General features: G+C 48.3%; 2 protein-coding genes and 1 long non-coding RNA gene across 5 annotated transcripts in view; 1 reads left to right on the forward strand and 2 right to left on the reverse strand.

The window, feature by feature from the left end:
* Window positions 1–241: 241 nt before the first annotated feature.
* Window positions 242–8,737, reverse strand: tfe3a (transcription factor binding to IGHM enhancer 3a). 2 transcript variants are annotated; one of them, XM_081609510.1, is made up of 11 exons: window positions 8,434–8,737; window positions 6,309–6,407; window positions 6,081–6,143; window positions 5,824–5,989; window positions 5,576–5,755; window positions 5,095–5,190; window positions 2,665–2,776; window positions 2,500–2,556; window positions 2,255–2,330; window positions 2,019–2,166; window positions 242–1,850 (listed from the first exon to the last, which is right to left on the reverse strand). In XM_081609510.1, the coding sequence occupies exons 1-11, from the start codon at window positions 8,574–8,576 to the stop codon at window positions 1,602–1,604; spliced, it is 1,389 nt and encodes a 462-aa protein (XP_081465636.1). In that variant the 5' UTR covers window positions 8,577–8,737; the 3' UTR covers window positions 242–1,601. The 2 variants fall into 2 exon arrangements, with proteins under 2 accessions (XP_081465636.1, XP_081465635.1); XM_081609509.1 differs by having other exon boundaries at window positions 242–1,913; window positions 8,434–8,736.
* Window positions 8,738–14,805: 6,068 nt separating this feature from the next.
* LOC145552342 (uncharacterized) lies at window positions 14,806–15,265 on the forward strand. Its single transcript, XR_014088372.1, has 2 exons — window positions 14,806–15,039; window positions 15,126–15,265. It is a non-coding gene; the product is annotated as an uncharacterized LOC145552342 (long non-coding RNA).
* Window positions 14,969–25,754, reverse strand: part of fgd1 (FYVE, RhoGEF and PH domain containing 1) — a 15,348-nt gene continuing 4,562 nt past the window's right edge. For both annotated transcript variants that reach the window (XM_081609460.1, XM_081609461.1), the window contains exons 2-18: window positions 22,705–22,962; window positions 22,278–22,476; window positions 21,498–22,203; window positions 21,000–21,089; window positions 20,769–20,917; window positions 19,637–19,793; window positions 19,431–19,569; window positions 19,280–19,338; window positions 17,892–18,038; window positions 17,726–17,818; window positions 17,558–17,640; window positions 17,415–17,445; window positions 16,998–17,099; window positions 16,793–16,921; window positions 16,548–16,706; window positions 16,331–16,477; window positions 14,969–15,551 (exon numbers count right to left, since the gene is read on the reverse strand). In XM_081609460.1, the coding sequence (XP_081465586.1) occupies window positions 15,276–15,551; window positions 16,331–16,477; window positions 16,548–16,706; window positions 16,793–16,921; window positions 16,998–17,099; window positions 17,415–17,445; window positions 17,558–17,640; window positions 17,726–17,818; window positions 17,892–18,038; window positions 19,280–19,338; window positions 19,431–19,569; window positions 19,637–19,793; window positions 20,769–20,917; window positions 21,000–21,089; window positions 21,498–22,203; window positions 22,278–22,476; window positions 22,705–22,962 (2,924 nt within the window). In that variant the 3' untranslated portion in view covers window positions 14,969–15,275. The remainder of the gene's footprint in view (window positions 15,552–16,330; window positions 16,478–16,547; window positions 16,707–16,792; window positions 16,922–16,997; window positions 17,100–17,414; window positions 17,446–17,557; window positions 17,641–17,725; window positions 17,819–17,891; window positions 18,039–19,279; window positions 19,339–19,430; window positions 19,570–19,636; window positions 19,794–20,768; window positions 20,918–20,999; window positions 21,090–21,497; window positions 22,204–22,277; window positions 22,477–22,704; window positions 22,963–25,754) is intronic.

Consider the following 25,754-nt stretch of genomic DNA (forward strand, 5'->3'; position numbering starts at 1 on the left):
GAATTTTCTTCTTTCAGCCGTTTGAACTCAGTACAATATTTGAGCAATTTGCTCCAAAGATGGAAAACAATAAAAGTGTGAAAGCAGAAAGTCTGATTGGTTCACATCCGTCTGTATTGCCTGTTTTGAGATGTTTTCCTCATCACATCATGCTGAGATAAATATAAATAATATATATGCGACTCTGATATTGTTTTGAGAAAAAGCCCATCTGTTGTACACGGAGACAAAAGCACTCACATTTCTGTTTGAATATTTATTCTATATGAAAGATAACAGAGTGTGAAATTTAATAGTTTTAAAAAACACAATCTTAGCTAAGATTATAAACAGACTACATGTAAACATCATTAACATAAAACAGCATGAAGGACCAGAGAAACAGATTTCCCTTTGTGACTAATTCCATGTGATCCCGATGACAACCGGCAATGATGCTAACACTCAGCTAACAGCAGACATGATTGCAGTTAGCTTCATTTTCAGTGGCTGGGATTAGTAACATGAACAACAGCAGATAATGTCCCAAACGTCCATCCATTTCCCTTGGTTGAGTGTGTAACACTAGTTAGCACTCTGAGCTAACAGCTAAAGGCATGAGTTTGGAAATGTTCAGAAATATCAAAATGTTATTATTTAATGCTTGATTAAAATGTAAAAGAATCATCACGCCCCCGCTCATCATGATAGCATGTCGTCATGTTCATCGTGTTAACATGATTGCACTAGCAGCCAATTATGTTAGTGCATCTTCAGATGCAGGTCAGAATCAGAAACACGTAGACCTCCAGAGGCAAAAAACAGCCCAAAATAAATTCATAATAGATGGTTTGTACTTGTATAGCGCTTTGCCAAGTCCAGAGGACCCAGACTGAGTCTGTAGGAGACTGACCTATGAACCAGGAAGAACTCCTGACGAATGGGTTAGGTAACTAATTTCCCACTTTCCCACAATGCAGGACATCAACAAAACTGGCAGCAAAACTGGTACATGCCAGTTTTCTTAAAAGATGCTAGCATCGCAGTGAGTCAACTCTGGAGTATCTGCCAGTCCGGAACCACAGGGTCCAGGTACCGGTCCCTGATTTCCCTTCTGTAGGTCCTGAACTTTGTCTCCAGCAGGACATTGAAACATGGACACAAACAGGAAGTAAACAATCTGGACCAGAAAAATTTATCTTCTTCTTCATAAAACCTCCATAAAATCTTTCCAGCACACTGATTATAGATTTCTGTGAATTTACAGCTTTGTACAAGCAGGTGAGCAACACACCTGAGGGCTCACCTGTCGAACCCACGACCTGCTCAAATCAGCCAATCAGATGACAGATTGTTATTTAACCACCAGTCAGCTCTGGTGCTGATCCGTTTTAAGGTGAACGTAAAGGTTGCCATGGTAACACAGTGAGGAAAATGTCGCCATGGTTACACAACAATGACTCACAGCAGTTAGCATGAAGTGGTTGCCATGGTTACGTTGTCTGTATTTTGTAATCTGAATATGTTGGACATCACAGACTATAAATTGTTCTATCGATTTCTTTGCTAAATCTTTGACCCGGCCCCCTCAGCCAATCAGAGACCATCCTGTGGTGACATCATCAAAGGTCCTCGTCCATGCTGAAACTGCTCCGCCGGCTGCTGGTCTTCGAGGCGCCGCAGGACAGCAGCGGGTCGGACATCACAGCCCCGCCCCCGTCCTCCTCCATCAGAAGCCCCGCCCCCAGGTCGCTCAGCCCCGCCCCCAACTCCGCCACCAGGTCCGTGGAGAAGACAGCGGACGCCTGGTGGGAGTCGTCCAGGTCCATGAAGCTCAGCGACGGGTTGGGCAATAGCGGGGACAGGAGCGTCTGGGGGTCCACAGAGATGGAGGAAGAGGAGACGCCATGAAGGCGAGCTTGGAGCTCCAACTCCTGTCACCAAACACAAATCACTTCAGCAAACACAGGACAGGACACGCCCCGTAAGGGACAGGCCCCGCCCCCTCACCCATTCACTCCCAGGCTCTGCTCCCTTACCTGTATGCGAAGTTGCAGCGAGCGGTTGGTGCTCTCCAGCCTGCGCTGCCTCTCCTCCATCTCTCTGGCTCTCTGCTGCTCTTTCTGCAGTTTGCGGATGTAATCCACAGACGCCTTCAGGATGGTGCCTTTGTTCCACCTGGTTTCCCTGAACAGCCAATCATAGAGCACGCCTCGTTAAGGCCATTAGCAGTGCCAATAGCTACTAGCGTAGCATGGCTAGCATGAATACTGACGGGTCAGAGGACTTGGGGATCAGCGCTCCGAGCTCCTTGATGCGGTCGTTGATATTGAAGCGCCGTCTCCTCTCAACTGAAACATAAAGGTCAGACAAGTTGAAGTCTGGATAAAGAGTTTTGGTTTTCACATGAAATCAGTCCAGACGTGTTCCTCTGATGAGGAATCAGAGTCTGAACTGCCTCTTCCTGTTCCAACAGGAAGTCCTGAGCTGTGATTGGCTGAGAGGGGCAGGACTACTCACTCAGGTTGTGGTTGTCCTTCTTCTGCCGCTCCTTCATCAGAGCTTTGGTCTCCACATCTGCAGCGACAAGAAGAAGGAGAGGAGGGTCAGTCGGAGCTGAGCAGCAGGAACACAGAGTTCTACTGCAGATCGGACCGGATCAGACCGGACATTTGTCACATTTACCTGTTAGCTCCTGCTTGACGGCATGCAGGTCGGCCGGGCAGCTGTTGCTAACGGCGATGGTGGGGATGGACATCCCTCCATAGACATCCAGCATGCTCCCCGCTGCTGGCAGCTGCAACGGGCCAATCAGAGGATGAGAAACACGCCCTGCTGCAGGTAGACCAACACCTGGATGACCAGTTGGTTCTGGCTCAGCCGACCCACTTGGGTCAGAGCTCCGACCCAGTTTAACTCATTCATTTTGACACAATGGAACCTTTGCAATTGTTTGTTTCTGGTCCGGTTGTAAATCTGACGCACAGCTACATCTGCTCACAGCAGCGATGAAACGTCTTCTCTCAGTTCATTTCTGCTTCTAAATGATCTGATTGGACGCTGGAAAAAGCTGTTGCTGTGTTCTAGTTGTGCTAAAAGCAGTTAGCCTACAAATGAAGCAATGCTAGCCTAAAATAGCATCTCAATGCTAACGTGCAGCAGCTAATGCTAATGTGAGCATCCACATTCCTAAAGAGTCTCCATGAATGATCAGATGATTGGATTGGAAAACACTTTGCTCCAATCTGATGGATGAAGAATCTGAAGATTAAAAATGATTAATATCTCTGCTGCTGAGATCAGATGGCTAGTTGGTCAATAATGTAGTCACACAAACGGCTATGAAATCGAAAATATTGATGATTTTGTCGATATGACTCTTTTTCTTTCATTACAAACCATGAAATTATCTGGATTTTAATCGAGTCCCAGAAGTAGTTTGATCCAAAAGAAGCTAATGGTTCCACATCTGAAGCTCCAGATTGGAGAGAATCGGATCCCAGTTCCTGCTTCTGCCACCAGGGGGAGCCGTTTCACCTACAGGATCCACTTGGTTCCACTCAGGACCATCTATCGCAGTGATTCCAGCCCTGGTCCTCAAGGCTCACTGCCCTGCATGCTTTAGGTGTTTCCTGGCTTCAGGTGATTTCAATTAGCAGGTCTTTGCTGAACTGCAATCAGCTGAATGAGGCGCATTAAACAGGGAAACGTCTAAATCATGCAGGGCAGTGAGCCTTGAGGACCAGGGCTGGGAAACACTGATCTATCGGTTCTGGCTCAATCCAAATAGGTCTCAGCACCACTGGTTCTACTGGGACTCTGACCTGTGAACAGATTCTGGCTGGATGAGAATCAGCCTGAGTCCTCCTGGTCCATTTCCTGCCAGAACCAGTTTGTTTTTAAAGGAAACCTCTGACAGACGGAGGTTCTGCTGACTGAAGCATTTTTGAAAACGAGTAGCACAAAACCTCCAAGATTCGCAGGAAAACCCAGAGAGCCACAGATACCCGGCTAAACCAGGCCTGGAAAACCTGGAAAACCTCTTGGAAAACCCAGAGAACATCCTGGAGGTTCTGGAGAACCATCTGGACCTGCAGTATTTGAAGCTCTGAAAACAAGACAGACTGCAACTTTTACCTCTGATTTAATCCTCCTCTTCTCATGATCCGGCAGCAACACCAAAATCCTCATGTCCTCTGCTCTCTCACACACACCCCAACACACACACACATTAACGACACACACACAGTGAGCTGCAGCTCTTCCTCTTTCTGTTCAGACAACTGTTGAAAAATGGGGAAACACGTCCTTTAAGAAGAACAGAAAACTCCCACAACTTCATTATTTCCCTGACACACACACACACACACACACACACAGTGAGGCTCCGCCCATTGAGAGGGGGAAGTGTGGAAAGCTGAAGTGAGACTGAGGCAGCGTCAGCGGCTACAGACTGTTGGTCCTCTGACAGAAACACAGAGCAGTCAGTCTGCCCCCTGCTGGCCAGGTGCAGAGCAGGACATAAACCCCGCCCACTTCACGCTGTCAGTTAAAACAAATCACTGAGCGGGTCGGACTGATCCAGAAGGTTCTGATTAAGCAGAACATCATGTGACAGAAATCAATTGGATTATCTCCTAGCAGATGGCCACGCCCCTGTGGTGGGTGGCCACGTCCCTGTGGTGGGTGTCCACGCCCCTGTGATTGGTGTCCACGCCCCTGTGGTGGGTGGCCACGCCCCTGTGATTGGTGGCCACGCCCCTGTGGTGGGTGGCCACGCCCCTGTGGTGGGTGGCCACGCCCCTGTGGTGGGTGGTCACGCCCCTGTGGCGGGTGGCCACGCCCCTGTGGTGGGTGGCCACGCCCCTGTGATTGGTGTCCACACCCCTGTGGTGGGTGTCCACGCCCCTGTGGTGGGTGGCCACGCCCCTGTGATTGGTGTCCACACCCCTGTGGTGGGTGTCCACGCCCCTGTGGTGGGTGGCCACGCCCCTGTGGTGGGTGTCCACGCCCCTGTGGTGGGTGGACACGCCCCTGTGATTGGTGGCCACGCCCCTGTGATTGATGGCCACGCCCCTTTGTTGCACTCAGACTGCAGGTATAATGAGTGCATACCGTGTTGGTGAGCTGCAGGCCAGAGTCGATCAGAGTCAGAAGATCCTCGTTTAGACTCGACTCCAAGCTGATGTCATCAATGACTGTTTCCTCCATCTAAAGAAGAAGAAGAGCTCAAGAAGAGAGCTGGAGGATGGATGGATGGATGGATGGATGGATGGATGGATGGATGGATGGATGGATGGATGGATGGATGGATGGATGGATGGATGGATGGATGGATGGATGGATGGATGAGTGCGGCAGCAGCAGCTCCATCTCCAACAGGAAGTGGTTTTCCTGGCTTCCTGCGGCCTGACTCAGATCCTCTGGAGGTGCCGACTCAGCAGCTGCAGCCAGACAGGAAGCAGTTAGAGCTGACACTGCTTCCTGTTGAGCTGACACTGCTTCCTGTTGAGCTGACGCTGCTTCCTGTCCGGCTGCTGGCCGTCACAGGACCAACTGCAAAACCTGCTGCTGCCGGCCCGGTTCTGGTCGTTACCTCCTGCTTTGGGCTGCTCTCATCGGACAGCGTGGCACCAGAGTCCTGCTGGGGGGAGGGGCTTGGCTGCAGCGCTGGCTGCTGATTGGCTGTCATGGTGTTGGACAGGTACTGGCGGACCTGCTGCCTCTGGGCCTGCTGGATGTGGTACCTGGTGGGGTTCTCCAGGTGAGTCTGAACCTGTTGGAAACACAGGATCATCAGCGCCGACCTTAGCAGCTGGGTTTCCCTGCTGGGCCGGACTGTACCTTCAGCACCTCCACGGGAACCTGGGCAGGTGTGCAGGGGGCGGAGTTAGCCAGGCTGATAGGGGAGGAGGAGTCGCTGCAGCGCTGCGCCTCCCTCTGCTGCTGCGCCTCCTTCTGCTGCTCCTCCAGCGCCTGCTGCCGCATCAGCCCCTGGCGCATCAGAACCCTGCAGGAGCAGCAGGTGACCTGTCAGCGCCCCCTGCAGGACACTAAGAGAATAACAGGTACCAGAAAACAAAACAGGTGCAGGTGCTCACCGGGACGACATCACCGACGGAAGAGACGATGAAGATGACAAAGAGGGGGATGCTGCAGAGGAGCTGAAAGTAGAGACATAATTAAGTTGTCATGAAAACCACTACGCTGACTTTCCAGGAGGTAGTCGGTACCTGGCCAGGAGGTAGTCAGTACCTGGCCAGGAGGTAGTCAGTACCTGGCCAGGAGGTAGTCAGTACCTGGACGATTTAACCTGTAAGGTGACTCACCTGATGCTGATTGGCTGGCTCTTGATCTGGTAGAAGATGTCACTGTCTGTGGGAATCAAACTGTCAACCTCGATGTCGGCCACAATCCCAGACTCCATCCTTAAACACACAGAAAATCAACCAATCAGAACCAATCAGAATCAGGACTCAATCGATCAAATAAGCTGACAGTTAGCTTCATCATCTCATGAGATGCTCTGCAGACGGAGAACTGCAAACACTGGACTAGAGAAAAGAAGAGGAACATCTGGTAGCTGTCTAGTTTAACCATTTCCTGAGTGTGAAGGTGTTCTGGTTTTTATGCTGTTGTGGGTTCCTTAGCAACCGGTCAGGTTTATGAGGTCATCTCTGCTGAATGAGGACGTGTTACTGAATATTCACAGGAAAACTGGAATTTCTGAATAATTTTGTATTTACAACAGGGGGATGCTTTAGGAAAACAGAGACGGTCTGAGAGTAGGGAGATGTCGGTACAAGGGGAACATTTTTTATGTTAGCAGATTTTGAAAAAGAATTATGAGTTATTGATTAAACATAGTTTTAATTCTGTTTTTCTTGCTATACCCACATCTGATTTGAGATGTCGGTCAGTTATTACAGTTAGAAAATAGAGACCATGCCCGAAATCTGGATATAGTGATGGACTCGGACCTGAACTTTCAGAGCTACATAAAGACAGTTACAAAGTCGGCCTTATCAGTTGAAGAACATTTCCAGGATTAAAGAACAAATGTCCCAGAATGATTACTGTGTTAATCTTTAGTTGCATTGACTACTGCAGCAGTGTCTTCACAGGTCTGACTAACAATTCAATGGTCCAGCTGCAGCTGATTCAGAACACTGCTGCTGGAGTTCTGACTAAAACCAGGAAGATAGAGACACCACCCAGTTCTACACCACCCAGTTCTACAGTCCTTCACTGAGAGAACAGACTTTAAGCTACTGCTGGTAGTTTATAAATCACATTAAAGATCTGCTGCTGCTGCTGTTGTTGTAGCCTTCCACACCTCTCAGATCTTCTGGTTATGGTTATGTTTCTGGTTCTGCTCTGCATCCCCAGAATCAGAACCAAACGTGGAGAAGCAGCATTCAGCTTCTGTGGACCACAAATCTGGACCAAACCTCCAGAAAACTGTAAAACAGCTGAAACACTGAGTTCCTTTAAATAAAGGCTAAAAACCACCTGATTAGAGTTTATTAACTAATAAACTCTGGAAAACTGATCAGCATATTTGATGTTGATTTTGATGATGGCGTTAGATGTTTATTGCTTGTCTCAATATTAGTTACAGCATGATCTGTTTGTGGTGGGAAGCACTTTGAACTGCCATGTTGCTGAATTGTTTTATATAAATAAACTTGACTGTCCCTCCCAGGTGTTTCCCAGCTTCAGTTTACCTGTTAATCTAAACCTTCGTCTGCTTTTGCTTTCTGTTCCCACGAAGTCTTATGTGTCTGAACAGATCCAGGCCTGCAGAGCAGCTGTGACTCATCACCACTTCACCGTCTCCCAACAAAATCCAGCTGTACCCAAAACAAGGTACAGAACAGTTTCCCAGAACTGATCTGATCCAGGTCTGAATCCCAGTGAGGACAAACAGATTCCTGGAGCCAACAGCAGCTGAGGTGGAGTCAAAGCTGCGTGAGAGCAGAGGAGGGCTGGCTTCCCTCAGTCTGAAGAGGAGGAGATTCCTGTCTGATGAGTCATCACAGAAGGTTCAGGGGTCAAAGGTAAAATAGAACACAACAACAATAACCTGCCATCATCATCTTCATCAGAGTGCAGATTCAGCATTCCACTCTGACAAATATTAACTTTGCTGTTTCTCTCAAGCTTCATCAGACCAAACTCCATTCAAACATCACCACATTTAAGCCTCAACTCTAACTTTAGTTTTCCTCCTTTGAGATCCCCCAGTCGTTTCACGGATCTATGCCAATAATATTCCAACAGAAACCACGATTATTACTGAGCCGAATTCATCCGAACCGACGGCTGGACCAACCAAGTTCTCAGTTTGCTTAAATAAGGCAGATATTTTATCCATAACTCCAATCACATCAAAACTGACAGTTTTCTGACCGGAGTCTGGTAACAGATAACGGAAAACGCTTCCAGACTTACTGGACCAAGTTGAGAGTTTCAGCCGAGTCCAGGATCACGAACACGGTGTGCGACTGAGGAACCGAGGCCTCCTGTTGGTTCGGCTCGGTTCGGCTCCAGTTCTGCTCTCCGGTCCGGACCTGATCCGAGCCGACGTCTGACATTTCTCCAGAGAGGCGCAGAGAGGGGCGAGATGTTCCTGCGGGCGCCGGGATGAAATGAGGAGCTGCAGCCGGGGAGACTCACTGCGGGGAGCAGAGACAGAGGATGAGGAAAAATCTGGAGATGAAATCTAACACCGAACCGCACAGAGCTAAAACACACAGATCAGACAGGCACCAGCTGTGATCTAGAAACTCTGTTCTATTTGTTTAACTTCATTTGTTACACCTAAAATATTTCCCTTAAACATTAGGATTTCTCCCTAAATAAATACAGCTACCACTATTATTATTATTATTATTATTATTATTATTATTATTATTATTATTATTATTATTATTATTACTATTAAAGTCATACTATATTTTGAAAAATAACCCTTTAGCAGTTATTAAACATAGTTTTCATTAAGAATAAGTTTCTGCATTTAAAATGTGTTTATTATTGGTTTAATATTTTGAATCTCATATTGTCATTAACTGTACAAATAAATAGACATAATTAACAGAAACAAAGGCTTTCAAACAACGAACTGGATAAGAAATAAATGCCAAATAAAAAACTAAACCAAATAAATAAAATGGGAAATCTGTTTTCATATCTTTTTTATTGAGTTTATCGTTTTATACAACAAAAAGGCAAATTTAGCTGTTGTTCTTTTTTTCATTCAACAAGTTCAGTTTCTAAAGGAGAGAAAAATCAGAAATTCAATAAATCTGATTTACAAAATGAACATTTACCCGAGGAACACAATGTTGATTTTTATATTTTATTGTCATTATAAAAATTTGTTCAAAAATAAATATGTTGTTATTCTGATTGATGCAACATTACCTGAGATTTCATTTGATTTTACAAAAAATATATATTTTTTGCACGAAATCTGAAACTTTTTTCTAGTTGTTGTGTTTCTATGTTTCAAGAGGCGGGCTCAATGGCCGGCACTGCTCTCTGTTCAACCAATCAGCTGCTTCTTTCTCTGCCAATAGCCAATAGAATAGCGCAGGAGTTTCCTGACAGCCAATCAGTTTCTCCACTGAAGCTCACAGACCGCCATGTTGTTTGTTTTTGTGTAAGATGTTCGGGAAAGAGGTGGAGAGGCGGTGGTGGTGTTGTTGGGATGGGGGGGCGGGTAAGGGAGAGTTTGTGACGGGGAATTCCCGGGTAACGTCATCCTCCTCAGCCCTGATTGGCTCAGCTGAGCCGGATCACGCTCTGCCCAATCAGGACAGTCCAAACAAAGCTGAGGCGAACGTTGTGACGTCATCACACAGCTGACGCTGATCATTTTTGATCTGTAAATCAGTTGTAAAACATAAAAAGAGTTCAATTAGAGCAGAACGTTCTGCGTTCAGCACCCGTGAAAAGCATCTGGATCATCTGGAGGAGAACGTTCCCTGATCGTTCCTGCTGTAATTTAGAGTAAACTGGTGGAGAGGTGAACACCTGCTGGAGTTGCTTTTAGCTGCGGACTTCATGGGAAATCGTCTTAAAAATGACCTGAATAGTTAAATCTGTTCCTGAAAACGTCACAGTGACAGATTCCTGGTGACGTCAGTTTTATCTCAGAATGACAGCGTGACGCCGCCAGGTGGCGCCGTCGCTTCTCCCAGGAAGAGCAGACAACAGTAACTCGTTGAGCCATTTCATCACTTTTATTTTTTCATTACAACCTCATTTACTTTATTTTACAGAGGTGCATGATGGGAAATAGACAGCGACAGCATGGAAGGCAGTGGCCGGCCACTAACCAAAAACCATCAATCAATCAATCAATCAATCAATCAATCAATCAATCAATCAATCAATCAATCAATCAATCAATCAATCAATCAATGTGACAATAACAAGACATTTAAAATTCAGCAAGACAACATAAGATTGGTATAAAGGCAGCAAATACAGCTGCTGTTGCTGTCATGGTAACAGGGATCCAGACAGGTGTGATTGCCATGGTAACATGGACATGGAAACCCCCTGGTCGTCTAAGATGTTACCACGGCAACTTGTCAGGAAATGAACAGAACAGATGGGTGGGGAGGTTTATTGACTGAAAATAAAGTTAACCGAGCTTCAACTGAAACCGACTGGAAATACCTTAATATAACCAGTTAGAACTGGTTTTAACAGGACATACCTGGTTGTAACTGGTTTTACCCTCACCATGACTGTTCTAAATGTCCATAACCAGTTAGTCAAATATAACTAACTGTGAGAAACTATGCTTTACCAGTTCTGACCAGTTCTAACAGGTTAACCAAGGCCTAGCTAGGGATACTTGGCTAGTTGTTCAAATTTGTCAGGATGGTTGGAATTAAACATTGATTAAAAACAATCTGGGCCAGTCAAACCAGTAGCTACCAGTCAACAGAAATCATCCAAACCTATAGCAATCAAAGCCAAAGAATGAGTCAAAACCTGCAAGAACCAGTTGGAACCAGTTAAAGTTGTAGCACCAGTCAGATCCAGCTACAACCAGTTTGAATCGGTCACAACCTGTAAGAACTAGTTAGAAATAGTAAAAAAGAACCAGTTGGAAGTGATTACAACTGGTTGGAACTGGTCCAAACCTGTAAGAACTAGTTGAGAAAAGTAAATTAGATGCTTAGCAACCCTGAACAGGAGCACTTAATTTACATACTTTAGAACATTAGATTAGTTTTCTTTCCTTTGGTTTGTTATGTTGTTTGTATTTCCTTTTAACTCATGTAAAGCACTTTGAGTTGCCTTGTTGCTGAAAATGTGCTGTATAAATAAAATTATCTTACCTAAAAACATTCCTGTAAGAACCAGCTACAAGCAGTTAAAACTGAAGAGAACAAGAGAAAATTTATGAGAACTACATAAAGATGCTAGCACCAGTCAAAACCAGTTAGAACCAGTTCAAATTGGTTAAAACCAGTGAGAACCGGTGGACATCAGACTGATTTAGAACCGATAAGATTTGGCCCAAACCAGTGGGATCCATTGAGAACCGGTTAGAACTCTGCTAACAGGAAGTCTTCAGTCACACTGACAGAAATGGAACAAAGCAGATCAACTGAAACAAAGATGCTAACAGGCGCCGAAAGACCTGGTGGCCATTTCCTTCCATCCTCACTGCTCCACATGCTAATCACACGCTAACAACAAATGGTGACTGCCGAACAACCAATCAGAGAGACAGAAATACAGAACCTAAAGCAAGAACCCGTCCTGTTCTGATGCATTAGCTTAGCTTAGCACAGTCACTGGAAGCAGAGGGAAACTGCCAACATCAAAGACCAAGAATGTTCAGTCAGCAGGTGGCGCTGTGACGACCACAACCACACCAACATGGGGATTCTTCTTGTTCATAATAGCAGCGGCCATGTTTATCTCTACAGACTGAAGCCTCAAACATGTCAGGGGTTCTAATCGCCTCTGAAGAGTCGAAGGATGTAAAAATCTACTCAACTGTAATGTTCCAGGAACCGGCCTTTAGAACCCGGAGAAGAGAAAGGATCCAGGCTTCAGACATTTAGGATATAGAAGTTAAGGCAAATGATGAACCTGGATGTTTCAAATGTGTTTTTTCTGTTGCTTCCACTTTCAGAATATAAACTGGAACCCGACGCACCTGGTGCTCCAGGTCCCCCAGGTGATCCACCTGATCTAACAGGTTCCCTCAGCTTCCACTGCAGCGCCCAGCGTCACCAACAAGTCAGATCTCTGTGTGAGCTTTACCAGTCTGGTCTTCCTGTGTGACTCTGACTGGAGGAACAACTAAGAGTTGACCTTTAACCTTTACATAGTCACATGAGCATTAGATCAAAATAATAAATTATATTTACAAAAGTTTCTCCATTAAGTAGAATGAACAGAGCCAGACTGACGAACACAGAGAACCCAAAGCAGGAACCCAATGGGAACCCAATGGGAACCAACTGGGAACCATCTGGGAACCCAATGGGAACCAACTGGGAACCATCTGGGAACCCAATGGGAACCCAATGAGAACCAACAGGGAACCATCTGGGAACCCAATGGGAACCAACTGGGAACCATCTGGGAACCATCTGGGAACCCAATGGGAACCAACTGGGAACCATCTGGGAACCCAATGGGAACCCAATGGGAACCATCTGGGAACCCAATGAGAACCAACAGGGAACCAACTGGGAACCATCTGGGAACCCAATGGGAACCAACTGGGAACCATCTGGGAACCCAATGAGAACCAACAGGGAACCAACTGGGAACCATCTGGGAACCCAATGGGAACCAACTGGGAACCATCTGGGAACCCAATGGGAACCAACTGGGAACCAACTGGGAACCCAATGGGAACCCAATGGGAACCATCTGGGAACCAAATGAGAACCAACTGGGAACCATCTGGGAACCCAATGGGAACCAACTGGGAACCATCTGGGAACCCAATGGGAACCAACTGGGAACCATCTGGGAACCCAATGGGAACCAACTGGGAACCATCTGGGAACCCAATGGGAACCATCTGGGAACCAACTGGGAACCCAATGAGAACCAACTGGGAACCCAATGGGAACCAACTGGGAACCCAATGGGAACCATCTGGGAACCCAATGGGGACCATCTGGGAACCAACTGGGAACCCAATGGGAACCAACTGGGAACCCAATGAGAACCCAATGGGAACCAACAGGGAACCAACTGGGAACCAACTGGGAACCATCTGGGAAAGCAGAGAGCATCTGTGGTTCAAAGCTTGAGAACAACAAGAGTATTTAGAAGATTTTAAATTTCAAAACACTTTCTGGAAAACAAGTGAAAGAGAGAGAGAGAGAGAGAGAGAGAGAGAGAGAGAGAGAGAGAGAGAGAGAGAGAGAGAGAGAGAGAGAGAGAGAGATGGAACCAGAACCAGTCCAAACAGAGTCGGCTCCATCTAAACGCTGGAAGCATCTTCAACTGAGTTCAGTCTGTGGAGAACTTCCAGAGATTAGACATCCCAAACCTGTCATCTTCATCATCTTCATCATCATCATCATCATCATCATCATCATCATCATCATCATCATCACCATCATCATCATCATCATCATCATCATCATCATCATCATCATCATCATCATCATCATCATCATCTTCATCATCATCTTCATCATCATCTTCATCATCATCTTCACCATCACCATCATCATCATCATCATCATCATCTTCACCATCACCATCATCATCATCATCATTGTCACCATCACCAATCTCTGCTCTGATTGGTCAGTGCTCCTGCCGGTCAGCCGCTCCAGTAGACTGGAGATGACATCATGTCTGACATCATCTCTGATCATTAAGAAGCAAAATGAAACAAAGTTTATATAAAATCACATCAAAAGTTGAAATTTCCATAATTTCTAGATTTTCTCCAGCTCATAAAACTCAGTTTTTAACTAGTTTTCATCTCCAACATTAAATATGAACAGTTCTGTGTTTCATTTGTGGTTTTTTGGACTCGTTTCAGACGGAAGAAAGAAAAACAAGAAAACCAGAGATCTGCTGTAAACATGTTCACACAGAATGGAAACCCTGCTGCAGGGGAGAGGATGCTGGGTAATGTAGTTCACCTACACGGTTCCGGTTCTGCAGAACCTCCTGCCGGTCCAGCGGGACGGATCAGTTCTAGCCTGAAGGGCTGTGTGGTTCTGGTCGGGTCCGGTTCTCTGCTGTTTGTGAAGAACCTGGGCGGGATGTTGGACCCGACCTTCAGATCTTTGGATCCTCAGGAATGTGAGACAGAACCTGCTGAGCAGAACTCTGGGCCCGGTTTGTGCTGTTTGGGTTGGTACTGCAGGAAGTTCTGTGAGGATGTGAAAACTTTCTGGGATGAGACCGGACCGAACCGGACCGAACCGGACCGAACCGGACCGAACCGGTCTCACCAGCCTGACCTTCTGCAGAACTGTTTGTCGCCATGGAGACAGACCGACTGTGACCCAGTTCTCCCAGGATCCGATCCGATCCAGTCTGGATCGGGACCTTCAGCAGAAACTCATACAGAACATGGAGGAAGAGGAGCAGCATCCCTGGAGAGGAAGATCCGGGTCGGAGCCAGAGACTCCGGAGTGGACTGTTCTGTGTGCTTCATGGTTCCGGTTCTCCAGGTCGGGTCCGGAGAACCGCAGAACTTCACCGGTTCATCTGGGAATGATTCTGATCCTGATGTGTTGCTTTTCTGGATTATGCTGCCCAGAACCAGAACCAGAACCGGTTCTGATCCGGTCTGGATCAGAACCGGTTCCTGTGGTTCTTCTGGTGATTTTGATCAGATTTTATTTCCTAGCATCAGAATCGTGTGTCTGGATTGGCTGCTGGTTGGTTTGTGTTCAGGTTGTTCTGAAAGGTTCTAGATTTGTTCTGGTTCTGATCTTCACTCCTTGATTCTGTTTTTATTAGTTCCAGATTATTTATGGGTTTATTTTGGATGAAATGTGAATGATCTAGTTCTGGGCTTGTTGTAGATCCGTTGTGGTTTGGTTCTGGTTAACTCGGGTTTGGTTCTGGATAACTCGGGGTTTGGTTCTGGTTAACTCGGGGTTTGGTTCTGGTTAACTCAGGTTTGGTTCTGGTTAACTCGGGTTTGGTTCTGGTTAACTCGGGTTTGGTTCTGGTTAACTCGGGTTTGGTTCTGGCTGGTTTTTCTTTTCCGGCTCATCTTCTTCAGGTTTTCCAGATTCAGCCTCATCTTCTTCTTCACTCGAGTGAAATCAGGTGTTCTCTTCTTCCGCCTCGCCGTCAAGCTCCTCCCCTTCCTCCTCCACGCTCTCCACGATTGGCAGATGGATGAGAGGCTCCTCCCCCCTACCGGCCCTGGACAGGACGTCCATCCACCTGCGCTGTAGCTCCTCCCCCTCGGCGCTGAAGTAGAGAGTCAGGTGACTCTGGGAGATCTTGAAGGCGTGGCGTCGCTCCAGGCGGTCACATGACTCGGGCGGCGAGACCTCGAAGCCAATCAGAGGGACGCTGCGTTGCGCCTTCACATCCTGCGGAGAACAACCACACGCTTCATTATGCTAACTCTTTCCCAGGTCCCTCTAAGGAGTTCCTTAGACGCCGATTTGCTATTGATGATAACACTTGTTTACTTTGTGACGGTGATATTGAATCGACTGAACATCTTTTCTATGAATGTGTGTTTTGTAAAGCTTTGTGGGATGATGTGCACAACTGGCTTTTCCCTAAAATTCCTAACTTACCTGAATTTTCTACGAAAGACATTGTTTTTGGAATTATGAGAAAAGAAAAGTCTTGTGAAAGGCTACTAAATGTAATCATTATTATGGGCAAGTTTTTCATTCATAAATGTCGTTTTCTTAAAGCCAAACCTTCTTTCCTCACTTTTCACAAGGAGCTCTGCCGCCTCTTCTCATCTCTAAAATTCATGGACAAACATCAAGATGCAGAACTGGTTGATATGATAAAAAATCTGGAACTGTTGGAAAACCCCTAGTAGCTTTCTCTTTTTTTTTTTTTTTTTTGCTTCCTTGTTTCTTTTGTATGTATGGTAGCAGCCTGGATCGGCTTCATCAGGTTCTTTAGATTTGTTTACATCTGATGCTGATACAATGTTTGTTGCATATGATAATAAAAAAAAAAAAAAAAAAAAAAAAAAAAAAAAAAATCTCTTTCCCAGGTGCATTGTGGGTATTTACCATCCACTTAGAAACAGCGTGTCTCTGTTTCTGGACTGGCTGGATTAAAAACCCTGTGCTGGCTGCAGTACCCGCAGCCTCCTGTAGGGGCCCAGGTGGCGGCGGCTCACCTGCGGAGCGCCGTAGACGTAGAGCACCAGCGGCTCGTTCTCCGGGATGACGAACCACGCCTTCTGCCAGCCCCGCCCCCCGCCCTTCTCCATGTGGTGAAGAAAACTACAAATCACACTGTTCTCTGCGGCCAGCGAGGCCTGTTTCTATGGAAACAGAGGAGAGACGTCAGTCAGGCGTTTTACTGTGGTGATGTCACAGTGATGTCACGCGTACCTCCAGGATGGAGCGCCTCCTCTGGCTGCTGCTGCTCATCGCCCCCGGCGACGGCGACGCCCCCACCAGCGTGACGTAGCAATCCACGCAGACGCGGTTGGTCCGGTTGTTGTCGTACGACAAGCGAGCGCGAAACTCCGAGCATTTTCCACAAACCACCTGGAAGGTGGAGGACAGACGGTGAGAGAAGGAGGCCAGACGGGGCCTGGCGGCGGCGGCGGCGGCGGCGGCGGCCGGGGACGTACGTGTCCGCAGGCTTTGCAGTGGTGGCGCCTCTTGGTGATGGAGTTGAACGGCTCCTGGCACTTCATGCACAGAGTCACTTCCTTCTCCCGGATCGGAGTCGGAGCTCGTTTTCCCAACTCCATGCAGCTCTGAGGCGAAGCAAAGCGAGACGTTAGCGTGTCGACGTCCCGCAGTACCACGGCGGAGCACCAGGGGCGCTGTTACCGGGGAGTGGGGCGGCGTGGACTCGTCGTCTCGCAGGGTACAGGTGAGATGTCTGAAGCTCTCCATGCTCTGCTCATGGCGCTGGATGGTGGCCTGGATGGCCTGCACGGAACATGCCAGACCACCTCAATAACCTTAGAAAAGTTCACTTAAAAATGTAAAAGTTCGAACAGTTCATTTTGTAACCTTATATCGGTTTTTAAAACAACAAATTGGTATTTTTGTCACATTGAAACACATTAAAATGCTTATTTTAATATCAATCTAAAAGGTTATTTCAGCAACGTTAAATAAAATGTAAATAAAAGTTTATTTTCATTTCCAGGTTCATTTTTAGGACATGAAAGTTTTTCATAATCTTGAAAAACGTTATTTTAGCAGTGTTGACAATGTTACGGCCAAAACATGGACGATTACCTGGATCCAGTCCTTCTTCTCTTCCTCCGTTCTGCAGAAACACAAACACACAGCGAGCCTCAGAGGAACCGCAGTGGTTCTGAAGCGGTTCTGAAGCGGTTCTGAAGCGGTTCTACCTCCCAGGTCTGGACGGGTCCACCTACCTGGCCTGCAGCTCCAGAGATCTCTGTTTTCCAGACACCAGGAAGGTTCTGCTGGGAACAGCGACGCTGACGGTCTCCTTCAGCTGTGGACACAAACACTCTGTTGGTTCAACCAGAACCAGAACCAGGGAGGTTCAAAGTGTGGTTCGGGGGCCATTAGTGTCTCACCTCCATGCCGTCCACGTCGATGCGAGCGCGGACGCTGTACTTCTGACCAATCAAGCGCAGCTTGGGGACACAGTACAGCAGCCGGTCGTTGAACTGAGGAGAAACCAGGGAGCTGTTAGAACCGTGGCGCTGGACCGGCTGGGGGTCCAACAGAACCAGCCCATACCAGGATCAGGTATCGGTCTTGTGTGGTTCCATTCTTATTGGACAGCTTGAGGATGTGTCCCTCCTTGATGAGTTCGTTGGTCGGGTTGACGATGTCTTCCTCTCCGCCCAGAAGCTCATAAACCTTCAGTAGCTTCCTCATTCGCTCCTGAAAGACAGACCAGAACCGGAGAACCACTGGGTCCATCTGGGCTCACCAGAACCCTACAGAACTGACTGAACGTTAGGCACCGGGACCCTGAATAAACGGATTAACAGCATCACAAGCTGCAGGGAGAACGGCTTCCTGTCTGACAGCAGGAGGACTTTGTTTCCCATCAGCCTCGGCGGCTGTCAGCTCCCAGGTTTTCTCACCGCCTCTGTCTCACCTCGGAGCTAAACGCAGCCAGAACATCACGGCTCCACCTGCAGCCAGGACCAAACGTCCTCCAGGCTTCGCTGCCGGAGCTTCAGGGAGATCCAGAAACCTTTTCATCCTGAACATCAGCGTTAAAATTCATCCTGAAAAAACAGACTTCATCTGCATAAAGATTTTATCTGCAACTTTCCTGAAGAAACCAGAATCCTTAAGATCCCTGATAACACGGCTCTGAGTCAAACCAACCAAACCCTTTGAGCAATCCGTTCCCCTCATCGCCTATAGGGGAGAAAGACCACGAGCCATTTCTGCTGCTGGCGCGAGGCTAGCACGTTAGGTTTGGTTGTATTTACCCAGAAAGCCCTGCGCTGTAGTCCAGTTTCTGCTTTTGGAGCATCTCCAGTCTGCTTGGTGTTCACATGCATTCAGACCAAACCTGAGTTCACTTTAACCGAACCTAGACGGAGGTTTGAGGACCAGAGGTCACTTAGCATTCACACCTCACCAACCGAACCGGACTTCTAGACAAACTGACTGGGTTGGTGGGAAGAGACCCTTAAAGCCTGGGACCACCAATCCGGGTTCTGTCCTGGTTCATGAGACATGAAGACATTTCAGGAAAAACTTTGCTTGTTGTTCCTCAGAGGCCAACGTGGTGATGGTCTCTGCTCCCGACATGCAGGATATGATGGCTGGGTTGAGGAAGTCCCCAAGTCCTCCTTCCTTCACAACAGTCCAGAACCAGTCCAGGTCTGCAGTCCCCACACACCAAGCAGCCTGGGATGGTTCTCCAGCCAAAAGTCTTTCATCCCTGAGTCTAACTTCAGCAGCCACAGAAGGCTGAGTCCCTACGATCACCTAATACCCGCCTAATACCAGGAGCCCTAACGGGGTCTGTCTCCACCAGGAGGGTCTCTGGTTGCACAGTTCCCAGAAACTGCTTGAATCTGAACATGTCCTGTTCTGATTCCAGGTTCATTCCCTGTTCCCAGTCTGACAGGAAGTTCTGGTTCTCACTCATCCGGTCTTACCATCTTCCTAATGGCGGCATTGGAGTGTTCTGCGGCCGTGGCGATCAGCTCTAGAGACTCTGCAGAGACACACAGACAAACACGAGGCGTTCAAGGACATCCGGTGTGTTCGGCTTCCTGTAGTGGTTCCATTGGGTGCTTGGTGTCGTACTCTGGGCGTCCCGGTGGTCCGGGGCGTCCTCCGGGAGGCGGTGCAGGTAATCCTTGAGCAGCAGCTCGTAGCGGGGTATCCTCTGCACCGGCTCCAGCATGTGGTGCTGCAGCGTCAGGTTCCCGCATCGCTCCTCTCTCTGCCGGACATAACAACCGGCATGAGGCAGAACCGGGACCAGGACCAGGATTTTAGCCGGAACCTACCTGGATCTCCTGGACGATGGCCTTGAACGGAGCGGACCTCTCCATCCAGATGTTCACCAGCTCCATGGCTCGGTCAAAATTCTTCACATACTCTCCGTACATCTTAAGGAAGGGAGCCAGCTTCTGCAGGATGTCGCCGATCCGCGGGCTGGAGTCCCTGCAGGCGGAACCAGAACCAGCGCAGAACCTCAGTGCTCCATTCACCTCTATGCAGATGATGCAATTCTTACATTCATCTTATCCACAGTAGGAGCAGCAACGCTTCAGTAACTTCCTGAGATCTTTGAAACATGAATTGGTAGAAAAAGTCGTTCATAATCACAGTCTGTATTTCTAATGTGAGCAAATCTTTGTGTTCTGCTAATGTCAAAAAGAGATACTTTTATTACAATGTTCCCATTAAATAAGAAATGAAATTAAAGTCACTTATAAACAAGTTTATGTAATAAATCATTAAAAATCCTGGCAGTAATTGACGTAAACATTAAATTTATTCATAACTCAGAGTCAGCGCTCATCATCTGTCAGCCAATCAGGAGACGGCAGCGTCTGATTCCAGGGTTGGAGCAACAAGCCCCGCCTACTCGGCTACGGGAAACTGGAGTCGGCCATTTATAGATCACAGTTATAGATTCAACACGACTCAAAACCTTTAATGAACGAAGACGCAGAGAGACGCTGGAGGAAACAACCCATCGTCCTCCGACCACTTCCTGTCGTCTTCTTCAGCGTTTCTGCCAGTAGCAACATCCGGCTGCTGATCACGTGACTCATGATGTGAATGAAATGTTTCCATGCGGTTTTGTGAAATACATCAATGTCAATCTGGCTGAAAACACACCTTAACCCAGCTCTAAAATATTTGATTAAAAAACTTTTTTTTTTTTCAATATTTCCATGTTTCCATAAAGCAAATTTATTTTTACAATTTCAAATTCAATGTGTCCAATTTTATGCAAAATGGAAACGCAGCCAGTGATGCTAACGTTGTTTTTCACTATAAAGCTCAGTCTTCGCTCCGCGCCCAGTCGCTAAGGTAACGGATCATTTGTTTTGAACGGCTGACCTGGTTGAATGAAGGTCAAACATGAAGGTCACACATGAAGGTTGAATGAAGGTCAAACACGCTCACCACTCCTCCATGCGTTTCTGCAGCGCCGGCAGCAGGAACTGCTGGTGGAAGCAGTAGATGGAGCAAATGTTGGAGAAGATTCCCTGAACCACGTCACAGGGGAACGAGGAGCGACAGCGCGCCTCCTCCAGCAGGCGGGCGCAGAACACCTGCAGGACAGGCAGCCAATCAGAGCCTTTGGGCGGGGCCTCCTCCCTGGGGGCGGAGCCTTCTGTTGAACGCAGTACTCACCTGGTCCAGCAGGTGGAGCTTGGACACGTAGGCGGTCTCGGTGAGGAGAAGCTCGTTGGCGATGTTGAAGACCCGCTGATGGACGGACAGCTGGACACAAACGGAACCAGTGAGACCGTTTGTGGTTCTGATCCGTCTCAGGAGTTACAGAACCACCACCGGTCACACAGAACCAGGGGATTCTGATCAGGTTCTGGATTTTCTCTGCCTTCTACTAGAAACAACCAATCACAGCCGGAAGGTGGGTCTAAACGCTGTCAATCACCCTCTCCATGGCGATGCTCATCCCTCCCTGCTCTCTGCTGCGTTTTCGAGCCTAGCCTGCTACGAATCCTAGGCTAGTTAGCATAGCCACCAATGATGGCTGATGAACGCTTTTCCTGCTGTTTCTCTGCCATTAGAACATCGAGCAGCGAGTACATGAGGATGACTGACAGCATTAAAACCCGCCCCCTGGTCTGAACAACCTGCTCTCTGATTGGTCGGTTTGTGTCTCACCTCCACGGATTCCTGCCGGTCCGGTTTGGGCGGGGCCAAAACCAGAGTTAGCTCCGCCTCCTCCTCCAGGTCGCTGTCCCCCTCCTCAGAGAAATCCCTCCTCCTCCTCGCCCCCCCCCGGGACTCCTCCCCCTCTCCCACCTCGCCGGCAGTGGACGAGGAGCTGGAGAGGCGGGGCAACAGGGCGGGGCTGCAGGGATAGGCCACGCCCCCGTCGTCTACGCCGGCGAAGCAGAGCTCCTCACTGTGCGACGGCGAGCTGATGCTGTCGATGCCGCTGTCCCGATTGGCCAACTTCCCGTCCGTCTGCGAGGAGGGGAGGGACAGGCGCTCAGAGGGCAGCTCTGATTGGTCCGGAGGCAGAGGGGGCTGCTGCTCCTCTGTTTCCACGGTAACCACCTCGTCCTCCAACGGTTTGTCTGAGGCGCTGTAGCCTGACTCCATGGACAAACGTTTGTGATGGACGTCGTCCTGACAGGCCGCCGCTAGCTCTTCATCCTCATCATCATCATCTTCATCACATAGCGCAGCCCCTTGTGTGATGTCATCCTGCTCTGTGAGGTTACTGGGTGGCTCCGCCCCCCCGGGTTGGGGGGGGGCAGGCGAGGCAGAGGATGGAGGTGATGAAGATCGAGGGGAGGGGGGGTCCAGTGGGCGGGGGCACAGCGCCCCCCCGCTGATGTCCGGCACCACGATGATCTGCTCACTGCAACACAAACAACCAATCAGCAACCAGAAGCAGTAATGACACCACTCGCCCTCCGACCAATCACAACTCACCGCTCAAACTTCTCGATGAGCGACAGGACGCAGGTGGGGGAGGCGGTGCCATCAGCCTGGCTGGGGGGGGTCCAGCCCCCCCGGGGGTCAGCAGGGAGGGGCCTGCAGGGGGGCGGCGGTGGGAGGGACTTCTCCGGGACTCGGGGGCGTGGCCTCATTGCTCCGGCTTGCTGCTGCAGGTGGGGGGGCTTCGGGGGGACTAGAGGAAGGAGGTGGAGCCACAGATTGGGTTTATGCCAAATGGAGGAAAAGTCTACAGTCAATTTGACCTTTAAAAGTTTTACACAAGAGTCGCACATTTAAACATCTAAACACTGACAGGCAGGCCTGCAGGCTCAGGAGGAACCTGGAATCAAACCTGCAACCTCCCACTTACCAGACAACTAATCTAGACAACAGCGACTGCGCTGCTAAAGTTACAGCTTACCCTGAGGTTTGGGCCCCGGCAGCGGCGGGCGGGTCCGGTTTGGTGCCGTTACCGTGGTTACTGGCAGCTCAGGTGGCCCCGTGTCGTTCACCGACCCACCGCTCTCCGTTTGCTCTGCCCCTTCCTCTGACCCCGGGTTCGAGTCGGGCTGCAGGGGAGCGTCAGCGTCCAGCGCCCCCTGGTGGCCACATGGAGAGCAGGACGACTCCAGAGAGAGGCTCTTAGCCAGCAGGGTGGGGCTGGTGGAGGAGGTGGGGCCTGGGGGGCAGGACACATGTCAGGGAGCCACATCCACTGTCTTTCAAAATAAGAGCCAAATAAAGAAAAAAAAACTTTTTTTTGCAAGAGCGGTGACATAAATGTCCATCCATCCCTGGACCATCATCATAAATGTGACACATGTTCATTTCAATCCATTAATTCACCAGTTTTAACACAATTGATCCCCCATCTGGAACCTGTGAACTTGTTTCTGGTACTAGTGATGGCTATTAGCATGCTGCTGATAGCCATCACGCTAACATTAGCATTTTGGCTAATTTTACCTCATGCATTCATTTTAACATACTGAATGGTGCAGGTACGGCTTAGTCCACATGTTTCTGACTCTCCACAGGTTACTGACTACATTGCAGCTCTCTTTAGCATTAATGCTACTTGTTAGCATCAGAACGCTGGGTCCAAACCGACGGGCTCACTTTGGCAGGCCCTGGTTACATTTCTTCAGGAATTTTGTAGTTTAGGGCTAGTAGCACGTTAGCTTAGGTTGAATTGAATTCTTATTTAGTCGATAAAGTGCGATTAATGGATTCCAGACCCTGAAATAAACTCTGTAGAACCTTTTTATCGGGTTCCTCCACTGACAGAATCACATCAGCAGCTGATTGATTGAATCCTGCAGCAGATCCTCAGCTTTGTGTTTGGACCATTTGGTTCTGCAGGTTCTGGTCCAGATCAGAACGCGCTCTTCATCTTCATCACCTCTCAGCTACGACACAACACCAGGACGCGCTGACTGTCCTGAAGGGGGCAATAAAGAGCTTTATGGTTCAGATTGATGGCGGTGCTGAGCCTCTGGTCCAAACGGGTCCGAAGTTCAGAAAATTATTTCCAGAACCATTCTAGTTTTCAGGAAAATTCTGGAAATAGATTAAAGCAGCCAACAGAATCTTCTGGGAAAAAAGTGACAAAACCGACTGAGACCTGTTGTACAGCGGATCTAATGGTTCTACTGGTTGCCAGTAGAGCAGGAGGCTGGGACCCGGTACCAGTCCAGCTGGTTCAGCCGGTTACAGAAACTGCAGCTGAAAGAAATTCATGAGGTACAAATGAGTCCAGTGACTGAGAGCAGCAACATTTCAGCAGCTTCCTGCAGCTTAAATACCAGCAGAGTGGCTAGAAAGGAAGTGTGTGTGTGTGTGTGTGTGTGTGTGTATGTGTGTGTGTGTGTGTGTGTGTGTGTGTGTGTGTGTGTGTGTGTGTGTGTGTGTGTGTGTGTGTGTGTGTGTGTGTGTGTGTGTGAACTTGTTAGGAGGTCATGGGAAAGCCTGAGTGGGCTGATGTGGACCAGATGTCCTGCTGATGGAAAACTGCTGGCCAAACTACATTACCCACAATCCTCCAATACCACTTCCTGTTGGTCAGATTGAGGCCTGAGTTCCCCTTGGATCAGTGTTTCCCAGCCCTGGTCCTCAGGGCTCACTGCCCTGCAGGTTGTAGGTGTTTCCTTGCTTCAGTCCAGCTGATTTCAATCGATCACTGATCAACAGCCGTTTGTTGAACTGCAGTCAGTTGAATCAGGAACATTAAAGCAGGGAAACGTCTAAAACATGGAGGACAGTGAGAATCAGGACCAGGGCTGGAAACACTGCCTTAGATTACTGGGAGGTTCTGATGGTTCTGACTCATTGAAGACGTTTTAGATTGTTCTGAATCAAAACAGACGTTATTCCGGTTTTTAATCTTTCTAATTAGAATGTTCATGTGTTTATTAATCATGTTCTCACCAACCACAGCAGGTTCTGGAGACAGACTGAATCAAGATGGCGCCAGCCACCTGGTGTTTGATTGACTTTGTGTTCTCATGGTCCAACTCGACTCGTTTACTGTCGTCACACCTTTACTTGGTTCTGGATCCAGTTTTATTGGTCTGCCGCCATTTTCAACCCACTGTCACCAAGGTAACAGTGGGTGTTCAGGTCCAGATGACCGTCTTCAGACATCAGAAGCTTCAGGACTTGCTCCTGACAGGAAAGACGTCCATCTTTGTTCGGTTTGTTAGTCAGGACGTTCCAGTGACGTTTCCTCCTGGCCTGTGGGGGCGCTGCACCAAGACCCACTGAAGGAAACGACACAAAAACCTCTGAAGACGCTGAGAGCAACTTCCTTCTTCACCAGATGGAAACAAGATGGAGGATTTTAGCGGCTGAAGGATTTCTCTCTAGGCAAAAGACCAGGAGCCATTTCTGCTGCTAGCGCTAGGCTAGCATGTTAGCTTTGGTTGTATTTACCCAGAATGCCCTGCGCTGTAGTCCACTTCCTGCTTTTGGAGCGTCTCTGGTCCGCTTGGCGTTCACATTGAAACCAAACCAGAGTTCACTTCAACTGAACCCAGACCGAGGTTTGGAGGACCAGAGGTCAGAGGTCAATGAGAATTCACACCATCCTGCAGGTTCCCTAAACCAACCGGACCGGACTTTGTAGGCTGGATTATATCAACTGAACAGGACTGCTGGGAATACAGGCATCAACTATAATCCAGTTTCTAAGTGACCTTTAATATCAAAAGGTTTTGAGTCGGTTGTTTTGAATCCTCTCCAGATTTCTTCCAGACCTTAGTGGATCGTCGCAGCTCTTAGTTTAACGTTCCTGAATCTGTGTTCAGCCTTTCAGATGGTAGATCGTCACATCCTGTCAGCTTCCAGTCGTGTTCCTCCTCTGCTGTCAGTCCTGGGGTTCCCCAGGGCTCTACCTCCGGTCCGCTGTTGATCCCCGTAGACATGCTGCGGTCAGGAAAACACAAACTACCCTCTACTGAGCAGCTCCCTTAG

Source organism: Poecilia reticulata, chromosome 7 (assembly GCF_904066995.2).
Source record: "Poecilia reticulata chromosome 7, P_reticulata-male-v2, whole genome shotgun sequence".
Lineage (NCBI taxonomy): Eukaryota > Metazoa > Chordata > Actinopteri > Cyprinodontiformes > Poeciliidae > Poecilia > Poecilia reticulata.

Bases quoted from the DNA above. Each gene is read 5' to 3' on its own strand.
- tfe3a (XM_081609509.1), bottom strand. From the start codon at position 8,576: ATGTCAGACGTCGGCTCGGATCAGGTCCGGACCGGAGAGCAGAACTGG. The intron at 2,557-2,664 runs GTAAATGTGACA...TTGTCGCTGCAG, and splicing joins CGTCAAGCAGGAGCTAACAG to ATGTGGAGACCAAAGCTCTG. The intron at 2,331-2,499 runs GTGAGTAGTCCT...TTTATGTTTCAG, and splicing joins GAAGGACAACCACAACCTGA to TTGAGAGGAGACGGCGCTTC.